Source organism: Protopterus annectens, chromosome 16.part0 (genome assembly GCF_019279795.1).
Source record: "Protopterus annectens isolate FY-2018-M chromosome 16.part0, PAN1.0, whole genome shotgun sequence".
Lineage (NCBI taxonomy): Eukaryota > Metazoa > Chordata > Ceratodontiformes > Protopteridae > Protopterus > Protopterus annectens.
In genome coordinates this window covers 313,498,696-313,511,896 of record NC_056750.1, presented here as the reverse complement: position 1 = coordinate 313,511,896, position 13,201 = coordinate 313,498,696, and the positions used below count along the sequence as shown (strand labels likewise).

At 40.0% G+C, this 13,201-nt stretch overlaps 1 protein-coding gene across 1 annotated transcript in view; it reads right to left on the bottom strand.

Moving 5' to 3' along the window:
* LOC122790589 (potassium channel subfamily T member 1) overlaps window positions 1–13,201 on the bottom strand; it is a 1,237,971-nt gene that overhangs the window by 1,040,299 nt on the left and 184,471 nt on the right. Inside the window, exon 3 of the mRNA XM_044058115.1 lies at window positions 11,703–11,802. Coding sequence (XP_043914050.1) covers window positions 11,703–11,802 — 100 coding nt within the window. The remainder of the gene's footprint in view (window positions 1–11,702; window positions 11,803–13,201) is intronic.

Below are 13,201 nucleotides of genomic sequence, written 5' to 3'. Positions count from 1 at the left end.
TCATGGGCATTTAGAATCACCAATTAGCTGAAACACCTGACGTTCATAAGGCTCATTTGCAAATATTCCATGTGCCTCTGATACAAGAGGTTTGGAAGGTCACTCAGTGAAAGTTCTAGCTTTGCTGGAGTTTTCATTTTGTTTTTACTGATTGTTTTTTCAGTGACCTTCTCACTCATTTTTTTGGACTTCATAAATACAAACACCTCTGACCAAATAATGACTAACCCACTAGAGGCTCCAACATATTTGAACTTCTGCTTACAAATATGGGAGAATGCTGTGCCACCCCCCCTCCCCGATGTCTCATCCTCCTTGGTAAGGTCCAACCATAAAGCTGTCTTCTTCAAAATCAAAATCAAATCCATAATCCTATTTAAACCAGTTACAGTTAGGAAGTATTGCAAAGCACATTACCTTTTATTAAGTGATGGATTGTTAAAACTCAATGACCCTCCAAATTCAGAGAACACAGCAGACTGTGCTGAATTGCTCTCAGAAACTCTGTACAACCATGTCAGTGGCTGCATGGAAGATGCTGTAAATACCAGAAGTAAGCCCAGGACTAGCCTATAAACAAACCACTGTGGTGGCATCCCAAATTAAACAGGAAATACAACAAAAGGAAAACAATTATGGCAAAAATCAGGAAGGGTAATTCCCATAAAGACAAAAACTCTCTTGTTAATGTAAATAGGCAACAAAGAGGGCTAATTATGTCAAGCAAAGCCAACTTTGAGGTTAAGATAGCCTCCCAGGTGAAAAATAACCATAAGGCCTTCTACAGCTATATCAGAAACCTCAAGGGCAGCACACAACAATGTACTGAACTGATGTTTAATGGTGGCACATTCACTGACCCTGGAGATAAGCAAACCTCTTAGTGGACAAATTCAGTTCCAGCTTTATACCCCTACCATCCTCTGAATAATACTCTCAAACATCAAGTGGGATAAGCTGATTCTTCCAATTCAACAATGTGGTTGGGATTACCTGATTTGAAGGGGTATTTCAACGCTACAAGGCTCCTATACATAGCACAAGCAGAAAACTATAATTCAGTGTGGAAAGGGATTATGATAAAACAGGGTGAATCTCAAGAAACACAGAGAGACTGGGATTTTGGATGCAGATTGTTAAGAAAAATAACTAAAGTTATGCAGATTATTATATTCATAAAGTAGCAGAAAGTATTCTAAGAACTAAAACCAAAAAGCAGGAGTGCAGGTAGCTTGGAGAGTTAAAACACGAACTTGCCACAGTGCCAGATAAAAAGTTTTTATTCCAAACGCCAATATAAATCCACCATTAATGCCTTATATTTCACCTTGCATTTTCGTCCTCATTCATTGGACTTCATCAGATACCTGGTATCAGGTATCTGATGAAGTCCAATGAATGAGGACGAAAACGCAAGGTGAAATATAAGGCGTTAATGGTGGATTTGTATTGGCGTTTAGAATAAAAACTTTTTATCTGGCACTGTGGCAAGTTCGTGTTTTAACTCTCCAAGCTACCTGCACTCCTGCTTTATGGTTTTGGTCACTTTGGAGGGCTTCCGTTTTTTTGGTTTATTCTAAGAACTAAGCCAACATAAGAATGGAGAAAGGAGATTCTGCCAATGGGGATGACTGCAATTAGAGATACAGACAATAGGCAAGAGGGGGCTGGAATTCATTGGAGAAAACTAATAAAAGAAGCAAGGTATCGGGAGCAAATAATTAGAGAGGGAAAGGTAATAGAATGGGAACAGGCCACAAATGTATTTGGACTGCAGGTTAGAGATTGCCTTCTCTATCAAGGATTGATATCAGAGTATACACAAAGAGAAAGAAATAGGGAATCCTAAATGAAAGACCAGCACTGGTAGAGTTTTAGTAGAATCTAGAACAGAAATTGCTGCTAAAAAAAGGAATAATTAGTACAGCATATAAAATATTGCATGATAACTATAAGAATCAATCAGAGGAGATAAGAAAGGATTAGGAAGAGAGACTAGATAGACAATTCATAAGAAAACAATGGGGCCATATGTGTACGACTCCCAAATGTGCAATAGAGACTGAAGGATTTGGGATCTTAGCTTGGAAGTGTTTGGTTAGGTGTTTTGGTGCCCCAAGTGGACTTCAAGGAAGTGCAAAGGGGAAGAAAGTGGTAACTGGAAACATATTTTCTTGGAGTATAATGAGTTGGCAGACTTGAGAGATTCCCTGCATACTTTTCTGTCAGAGATACTGGGTGAGCAAATTGGTGTAACTAAGAAAATTATTTCTTTGAGCTATGAGAGAGAATCGGAATTGCCTAGACATAGTAAGGCCATTCTGACTCCAATCATGGTGACTGCCAAAAAAGCAATTACTAGAAAATGGAAATCGAAATCTAAACCAACTTTAATAGAAGTAGTACATATAATAACAGAAATAAAACTGGAATTGGGATCTTTAGAAAAGGGTTGGAGCAAATTACATTGGAAAAAATGGAACTTGTAGAAACAATATATGCAGAGGAGGAATGAGTTTTAAAAGAAGACAGGATTTGAATGAGCTAAGTAATGTTTGACTGACAGTGATTGGACAGATTGTAAGTGATGTATAATGTTTGCAACTACAATCATGTCAATATGGTTTGTGATATATAATGTTTACAACTAAAATTATGTCAATATGGTTTGTTTTAATTTCTATATATGTATGATTGTCTATGTCATATGTGATAATTTAAGAAACAAGATGTTTTTTGTTTAAAAAAATACCCTCTAAGATATCCCTGCAGCTATATCTAGGGAGCATGTACCAGCTACATTCACTAAAGAGAAGAAAATAGTCTCACTGGGCTCCGATAATATCATAGGATGCTTCCTGAATAGTCCAAAATATGACTTACCAGGACTCCTGGAGTCATTAGTTAACTATAGTTTTAAAGCAGGCTTTGTGCCAAGTGAATGGAGGACTGCAGTGGTCATCCCCCTTCATAAGGGAGGACCTTCAACAGATTCTGGAAAATGCAGACCAATTAGTCTGAATAGTCTATTTACAAAGCCATGGAAAGAATTATCATTAAATTATCAACAAGGACATAAGAGAGTTTCAGATACTGGATTAATCCCAGTTTGGCTTTGTCAAAAGGAAGTTCATGCTTACCAAATCTGGTGGGCTTCTTTGAAAATGTCACTAAGGATCTGGATGAGGAGAAAATGGTTCATACTGGCGACCTATATCTGGCTAAAGCATTTGGTAAATACCTCACTCAGACATTGTCAACAAACTTATGGAACTTGGTATAAACCCCTTCATAACATGTTGGATAGCTAGCTGGCTCACTGGTAGACCCATGAGGTTAGAATCAGTGAGGCCACCTACACAGATGGGCCAGTCACCAGTGCAGTCCCTCAGGCTCTGTGCTGGGTGCACTTTTTTTGGTATCTACTTATTGGATGCCAAAGTCAACGTCAAAGGCCTTTGGCTGACTATGTTTGCAGATGATTGCGAACTGCGAGCAGTAACTGAATTCCTCCAGGCTTTTGTGTTATCTGATTATTTCAAGGCTTGCTGATTTAAAAATAGTCCCTATTTGTAAATTCCTGCATACACTGTTAGAATCTCCTTGTGTTCTGACTGGAGTGATTCTCAAACAATCTGATAAGTATATTCCTTGGCACTTTAACTTTTCAGAGTTCTGCATTGTCTTAATTTTTTTGCCTGATGGAATTATTTTATATATTTGCTGACTTTGTTTCCTGTTTTCTCATCTGTTCTGAAACTGATTTTCTCCATCCTACCCACCTTATTCCTGTGGTGTTGTTATAGTTGGTGGCTTTGTAGTTGCCCGCCCCTACTGTAAATTTGATCTGGCACACTCCTCCCAGTCTAGTGTTCATTCCACCTGATACAGAGAGAACATTTGAGAAAGCCAACCCACTTAGGTACTTAACCTTGAATTATCTTTTGCTCCTCCTTCCTCCCTTTGCACTTTCCTAACAAAAAAATAAATAAAAATCTCTCTGAGTGTTGTTCTCAGATGATAAGTATATTTGTTGCCACTTTTTGATTGTTCAGAGTTGAATTTATTTCAGATTACATGTTGAATAAATTGCATTTATTTAAACTGTATTGGCTTTAATACTGCTACACACCCGAGTGTGCTAGCTTGCACTGCACCTGAATTGTTTTAGTGCTGTTTTAGCTGCTATCTGAAAAAAAAGAAAAGAAAAAAACAATCTAAGCTGGTTTCCTCCCTTTCCTGTAACTAGTCTAGTCCAGATACAGATTTGCTGTACCCAGGATTGTTGGTAAGTTTCTGAGCCCGCCAAGCCTTTCTGTGTTGGAGGGAAGCCTTCCAGCTTATCAGTGGGAGTGGTAAGCACTAGGTAGCCTATCTACCACAAGAGGAGTGGTTTCTGGCCCAGAAATTGTGGTTTATTGGCTGTTTGGACAGTTTTTCCATCTCTTTCAACTTTCTGGTTTAAAAGCCTGCATTTGCACTCATTTCCCACCTTTCCTGTAATTAGTCTAGTCCAGATATAGATTTGCTGTATCCAGGACTGTTGGTAAGCTTCTGAGCCCCCCAAGCCTTTCTGTGTTGGAGGGAAGCCTTCTAGCTTATCAGTGGGAGTGGTAAGCACTAGGTAGCCTATCTACCATAAGAGGAGTAGTTTCTGGCCCAGAAATTGTAGTTTATTGGCCGTTTGGGCAGTTTTTCCATCTCTCTCAACTTTCTGGTTTAAAAGCCTGTGTTTGCCTTGTTTCCCACCTTTCCTGTAACTAGTCTAGTCCAGATACAGATTTGCTGTATCCAGGACTGTTTTTAAGCTTCTGAGCCCCCAAGTCTTTCTGTGTTGGAGGGAAGCCTTCTAGCTTGTCAGTGAGAGTGGTAAGCACTAGGTAGCCTATGGTTTCTGTTCTTATTTGAACTGTTCTTGAATTCTTATATTGTAGCACTTTAATTGATCATTTTTAAGTGTTTTATTTTCATCTGTTTAATTGTAAAGGGCTACACACGGAAGTGTGATATACATTTCCTGCTTTAAAAGTATTTTTTTACTTGTATCTGCTCTAACTTTTGAAAAAAAAAACTCTCTCTGTACTCATTTCCCACCTTTCTAGAGCTAGTAGAGTCTGGTTTTCAGATTTTGCTGAATTTTGGGCTGTTTGTTTCTGTGTTGCCCAGACCTTTCTGAGATCTGTTGATCATTGATATTGTTGAGCTTTGAAACAACCTATCTGTCACCTGGAGGAGTGGTTTCAACTCAGAATCTGTAGACTTATTGGCCATTTTGGGCTATTTCTATTCCTTTCATCTTTCTGTTTAAAAACCTGTGTTTGAGTGGTTTTGCGCACCGTGCAGCGGCATTTAACTGCGGTTAAACTATTCCCGGTGCCACAAAGACGTTTTTTTCAGATTTTCCCTTAGAACTAGCCAGTCTTCTAGTTTTAGCACTCACAACTGTTCCTGTTCCCTTAAATCTAGCCAATCTTCTAGTTTTAGCACTCAAAACTGTTTCTACACTCTTAAATTAGCCAGTCTTCTAGTTTTAGCACTGATAACTGTTCCTGGTGCTCCGCACTTGTCCAACTCTCGCTGCAAGAACTAAATAATCTACAAATTACTGCAGCACTCAGCTTTCTTCACAAATCAAGAGGAACTCAGCTCCCAGTACTTAAATTAATAAGCACTAACCAGGCATGCCCAAGGGTCAGCTCCTGTTGTTTTCTCCTGTCCACCTGATGAATCTGGGCATCTTGGGGCAATGTAGCAACTGCCTCATGTACACTGACAACCCTCTCCTCCTACCATCCAATGCTACACCCTGTGAGAGATGTACTTATATAGCCAAACTGGAAGCCAAGCTCTCACAATCCAAGAATAGACTAGACAGTCAAGAAGAGAAGGTTAACACCATCCTGCACTCAACACATAGTCCATCAAAATGTGCACCTTCCAAACCCAGATATACTAATACAAACCACACACCTACATTCACAGAGGTTCACAATAAAAATCTGCCCAAGCAACAGAGGCCTCCAAAGCTGAAACACAAGCAACCACCACCCCCCTCAACAGTACCCGAATGACACATAGCCCACAAAATCAGTGTGCCACTCAACCTCAGCCGATAAGGCAAAACAACATACCCAGCACACTAGTCATTGGTGACTCCATAGTCAGGCACTCTGACGCCCCCCTCACCAGGCTGAACAATGAGGAAGTCACTGTCAGCTGCTTGTTGGGTGCCAGGAACTGCCATATAATGCACGCATTCAGGTCACTCCACAAGTACAAGTATGACTCCGTCATTGTCCATGATGGAGTGAATGACCTGAGATGTACCTCCCTGGACTACATGAAAAAAGACATGGAGGAGCTCTCTGACCAAGTAGCCCAAGCAGATATGACACTAGCCCTGAGTAGCAACCTGCCATCGCCCAGAATGATGCCACAGTACAAGGACAAAATGATTGACTTCACGAATTCGCTAAGATTCTGGTGTCATTCCAAGGGGATCCAGTATCTGTCTGCCTGGGACGACATGATCGACAGGCCATGATGCTTTGCCAGAGATGGCCTGCACCTGTCACCACTGGGATTCTCGATACTGGCTAAGGCTCTTGCTGCCCATATAGTGCCTTTTTTAGGCAAGGCTCAAATGTCAAATGCACCACCATAGTAAACATAAACAAGTGAAATCTAAGGGTAATGCTACACAATGCTAGAAGTCTAAATCTCAAAATGCACACACTCGTGGCTCTCCTTAAGATGGAGAACATCAGCATCTGTGCAGTGACAGAGATCTGGTTTAAGGCTCCAGAGAGCACCCTTGCATTACCAGGCTACAATTCTTACCACACCTTTCGGCCACTCAACCCGGACTGAAATACTAAAGGAGGAGGCATATCCATATTCATAAAGGATAGCCACACCTCCAGGCTAGTTGCTCAATGTAATGCATTAACACTGGGCAAGACTGCAATTTAGGTTGTAGCGTGTTGCAGATCCCCGCCATGCCCCAGGATGCCCACTCCATGTTTTTCGATATACTAGATAATATTAATATACAGCCCAATACCCTAATTTTGGGAGATTTCAACTACCCCTCCATCAACTGGGAAAACTATTCATGTACTAACCCATTTGCCCAATGTTTTCGGGAATTCATCAAATGCAGCACCCTGGACCAGCATGTCCATACCCCTATCAGGGGTAGCAATATCCTGGACCTGGTCATTACTAATAAGGGTAATAGATGCTCCATGCCAGAGGTCAACTCCTCGCTGATCAGGTCTGATCACAAGCTAATCACCATAGACATCCATATCCTCCCCCCCATTAAGGAAACCACTGTAAAAAACTTCTCCAAAGCCAACTTCATGCTTCGTAAGTCAGAAGTGGCAAACTTCATCACACCCACACAGATGGAAAATAGTGGCATGACTGCTGAATCCTTTACAACTGCACTGTATAAGCACATACACGAGTGCATGGACCGTGCCATCCCCAACAGAACCAAGATGCTATCCTCCAGAAAAAGGAAGCCAATCTGGTGGCCCCCTGCCATAAACAAGCTCTACAACAGAATGAAGAAACTGTTGCAGAAAAGAGTAAAATCCCATGACTTCCGGAACTCCCTGGTCAGCCTCAGCAAGAAGCTGAGATCCCTCATAAAATCCACCAAAGGAAGTTATGAAAATAAAATCGCCTTGGATTCTAAAGACAACCACAAAGCCTTCTACAGCTATATCAAGAATCTCAATGGCAACACTCAGATCTGCTCTGAACTACAGCACAATGGCACTACATTTACCAAACCAACTAATATTGCCAACATCCTGGCAGACAGGTTCAGTGCTAACTTCACCCCCCCCCAAAGGGCCTATACCGGATGATTGCAAACCCCCTGAAATCATGGGCGCACAGGTGAAGACCACACTCTCCAAAGCCAAGAATACAGCATCTTTGGGACTGGACAACAAAGGTGGTGTCCTGCATGAACTACAGAATGAACTGGCACCCCTAAGTACCATGTTGAAGCATAGCCTCACTTCAGGCTTTGTGCCTAAGGAGTGGCACACAACCACAGTTATCCCAGTCCACAAATGGGGTGCCACCACAGACCCTGGGAACTACTGCCCCATTAGCCTGACGAGACTGGTCTGCAAGGCCATGGAACGCATCATCCTAGAACTTATTTCTTAAGAAAACACTGGGCAGTGGTTAACTTACAGCAGATTATATATAACTCACAGAAATGAGAAGGGGGGTCTGGTAAGTACAGACCAGTATTCTGATCAAAACATACTGTTTTAGGTAAACATACTGTTTTAGGTAAAATAAAGTACCAGAGGATAGTGCTTTCATAAAAAAAAAAACAAAAAAAAAACAATAAGTTTGTTATTCTGTTCTGTGTTTGTCAAAACTTCAAGTCTATATTTTATTAAGACTTTTTTATCACATTTAAAAATAATTTACTAATTTAGTTTTGCAGGAGGACAGAGTTACGGGTGTATCTTTCTTGAGAGTAAGCTGAGTTTTTGCCAAAATGTTGATTAAAGTTGTATATTTCTCGCTAGTGGCTGGAGGTCTCCATATTGTAAATATGAGTATCATTATTTGGAGCACAAGTATGGGTGAAGCCTAGTTATTTTTTACCCATCTTTTCTTTTGCAGGGGGAAAGCTCTCCTGTTCTCCATATGGGAAATAAAGCCCCCTTGTCCTTAGTTAATAAATGTATCATAGCCCTGAGGTTACTGCACCTCAGGGGAATGGGCAAATACATAAGTAAAAAAAAATGTTTTTTGTACATGGAATCGATCACAATAAGTAGACTGGTAATTCGCCTGAGATCCAGCTGGAGGCGTGTATCACAAAAAAGTTTAAAAATGAAGATGACATATAAGATATCTAGACTAGAGCAAATCAGCCTTAATGTAGCCAAAAAAATAATGGGAGTGTGGGACAGCATAGCGGTTGTGTAGCATCAATCTTCAAAAAGACATTTTAGAAATTATGGCACTGCCCATTTTGGAGACATATGCATAGAATAAGTCCAAGATGACTTCTGTGCTTAGTTTAGCAGAAGCATACTGGCGTCAAGCAGGAATGGATATCAAACCAGAAGTAGATAAAAATCAGGCAGCAACTGAATATGCAAAAAAAGAAAATAAGAATGAATATAAGGTGAAGGATCAGATGAGAAGGCAAGAAAAGTAGAAAATGCATAAATATAGTTGCAAGCATAGAAAAGTCTTGGAACAACCTCATGTTGATCAGGATTGAATCCAGGAACAGTTAAGGAGAGGTGAATTTAAACCAAAAGATCAAAGGTTAATACTGGCGGCCCAAGATAGTGGACTACATACACATTGGTTTAGAAAGTCCATTGAACATGTGGAAGAAACAAATGTAGGTTTTGCAAAACAGAATCGGAAACAGCTGCACACCTTGTTGCTGGTTGTGATATACTAATGGCAGAAGGACTGTATACTGAAAGGCATAATAATGGGGCAAGACTGTTACACTGGGGATTGTGCAAACATTATGGTACTGAAGAAGCTGAAAGACACTGGAAAACATGAGCCACAATGCGTCATAGAAAATGATGAAGTTTATATTACATGGGATCACCCATTACCAACAGTTCAAAAAACAGACGTGAGAAAACCAGATATAGTAGTCCATGAAAAGAAGACAAAAGAAGCATTGATCAATGAAATTGCTACACCGAGTGTCTTATGTATGGAGAGACATAAAGAAAGTCATAGAATATCAGGATTTGGAGGCAGAAATGAGGGCAATGTGGAAGAAGGATACCTGGAGAGTTCCAGCAGCAGTAGGAGCAACTGGTCTTATAAAAAAATTTTACAATTGTACTTAGATATGTTACTGATACATGTACTTCCATACAAATTGCAGGAGTTGTTGTTACTGGGCACATTGTGGGTGTTGCGAAGAGCAGTTCTGGCTAACATCAAAGATTGAAATAGTACTAATTTTATGAACTTTAATCATACTTTGGCTTAGGAATGGGGTCCATTCCCATTATGGTATTAGAAACCCAAAAGACTTGGAGAAGTTTAAAAAGAGAGAAGCATATCTTTGAACTGAAATAGGAGGTATTTCTTCTCAGGTCAGAGCTAACCATCATTAAACAGACTATCTCTCTAATCTAGAGATTTGTGCAGTTGTCACCACTACCAAAGAGAATGCTAGGAAGTAGAAATTATTGAATCACAGAGAAACAGCAACAGCAAAATATCCAAAGCAATTGTCAGACACTTTTTTAAGGAAAGTTAATTTATTGACAGATATACGTACCCTGGACTAGACCTCACAGTGTCTTTCTAGGAATGGATTACTTTTCTGTTTTCTTTTCTTTCCTTTTCTGTCTTTCCTTTTTTTGTTTTCTGACAATTTCAGTTCTGTCCATGCTTGCTGGTCATCAGACATTAAAATGCTGGTATGGCAGCTAGGCAGCCAGCAGGAGTATACCTTTTGCTTTAATATGTCTTTTCTTTCAGTACAAATGCCCCATTAAATGTGTGTGGGTTGGTCACAAAATGCCTGTGTCACAATGAAGTTATTCCCTTGTGTAGATGATGTACCCACAGGCTGTCCTGCTCACCTTACAAGTAGGTCAGTCTTGTTAGGTATCCTATCCCCAGTGGGGATCCCTGATGAGAGACATGCCTCAGCATTAAATATCCTTCCCTCTCTTTCCTTTCAGGGGGAATTAGGTATCATTACATTCCCCCACTTGCTCTCATCCCATACCTGTATCATAACAAAATCTAGGTAACATGGGTCATAGTCAGGGTTTCATCAATCTATGCCAGTGACCTGGCAATTTTACTTATTGTCACATAAGGTAAAATTAAGTAACTTAAAATCATCAAGTGGCTACCATATGAGCACTATAATAAAACGAATAAGCAAGGTGTAAGCAGTAGAAATCTCACATGAGATTTATGCCATAATACTAAATGTTACCTTCTGCTTGAACTACTGATGTAGTCTGCCAAGAAGAACACAAGCCAAAAGGTAGAACTGTATTAGTAAATACTGCTCTGTTTACCCTTTCCTTTAACTTGCTTTGTTTTTAGCTTGTGTACCAACCTGATATATCACAAAAATACTCAAGAAAATATTGTCCTCAATGACTAAAGGTCTAAATTCCACAAATAAGACACAAACTACTTTTTGACAAAGGAGAGGAAGTGAAGGAACTATAAGGGTACATGGTCTCTATTTGATTGACAAAGTACAGGAAGTGAAAGTGAAATAAGGGTATAGACTTCCTATCTTATTTACAAAGGACAGAAAGTGAAGGAGCTGTAAAGGGCATAGTCTTACTGTTCTGGTATCTTCAAACCCATTAGTGTTTCATTGTTCTCTGTCTGGTTCTCCTCCACTGTCATTAACCTTACAACAATTCCCAACATGCTCTTCCAAAGGAAATCACCTTTTTATCTCTTTGTTAGCACTAATTTTTAAATAAACCCTAACTGCAATGTTTACATTATTTCTGCATTATCCAGGTTATTGGTCTAATCAAGGTCCCAGGATAATAATTTATGTGGTATTCATATGCAGTCCTACTGCTCTGCTATTTTGCATTCCAGCAACACTGTCTCTGATTTAGGCCATTTCATGGCTGAAAATAATTATCTAGTGAATAGCTGTATACAAACAAAAGAGCCACAATACTTACCAACCAATCCCAGCTGTTGGATCATCAATTAAGACACGTATAATATATAAAATACAAGTCAGCACCTTCAGAGAGAAATTAAAGAGACGTATCCGTAGACCTATAAAAGAAATGGCAACATAACCAGTATTATTGAGTCATAAAATGGTTGCTAAAAAGATGCAAGTTTAAAATATGATGTACTACAGGTACTAATTAAAAGGATACAACAAAAACTGTAAAATACTCTATGAAACCATTTAAATCAACTGGAAAAACAAACAGAAGGTTATTAAGAGAAATAAGCAACACAACAGTCTGAAATTCTTTTTGATTCTATAGCGAAAGAACCATCCTTATAAAAATCAATAACCTGTTGATACTAGACATTTCAGTGTTTGTATAATAAATTCATCTTGAAATGTATTTGTTTGAATTAAGTTTATTAGTTTAGCTTAAGAAAAGATAATTGTTCTAGATAATGAATACAAAATTCCCATTTGCAGACAGGAGACATAGGCAGTGATTCAAGGAGAGGTGCAATGCATGCTGGGGTAAAGTTTGTGTAGCTTGGTGGCTCTGCACATGCTTGGTGCAAGGCTTGTGCAGGTTAGTGGCACTGCTCATGCATGCTAGTGCAAATCTTGGTCAGATTGGTGGCACTGCACATGCATGCTGGTCCCAGGCTTGTGCAGGTTAGTGGCACTGTACATGTGTGCTAGTACAAGGCTTGTGCAATTTGGTGGTGCTGCACATACATGCTAGTGCAAGCCCCTGGCAGGTTGGTGGCAATGCACACGCTTGCTGCTACAAGGCTTGTAGAGGTTAGTGGCACTGCATATGCATGCTGCTGCAAGGCTTGTACAGTTTGGTGGTGCTGCACATGCATGCTGCTACAATGCTTGTGCAGTTTGGTGGCACTACACATGCATGCTGGTGCAAAGCTTGTGCAGCTTGCTGGTGCTGCAAATGTATACTGCTACAAAGCTTGTGCGGTTTGGTGGTGCTGCACATGCATGCTGCTGCAAGGCTTGTGCAGTTTGGTGGCACTGCACAGCACCATATACAACAATTACATATCTGAAGTAAGATAGGCATAGCTTTCATACAGGCAGCACTCTACATGGGTGAGAGCTTGGTGCTGCTATAAGGCTTGTGCAATTTGGTGGTGCTGCACATGCATGCTGCAGTAAGGCTTGTGCAGTTTGATGGCACTGCACACCATCTTATACAATAATTACATATGTGAAGTAAGACAGGCATAGCTTTCATGTAAGCAGCAGTGTTCTAATCTACATGGGTGAGCAGCCAAGAAAATATGAAGGTAGACTTTTCCCTCTAGTGAGAATAATATATACACAAATGTAAGGCACAATCAAATCAGTGGCATGTGCCACCTTGTGCGAACTTTAGCAGAGCTGAAATAATTACTTTACTGGCTACTCCATCAAAGAATAAAGTAGTATATATAGAAGCTATCCTGTGTGTCTATACTAGCATGTTCCTTGGTAGGATTGCAT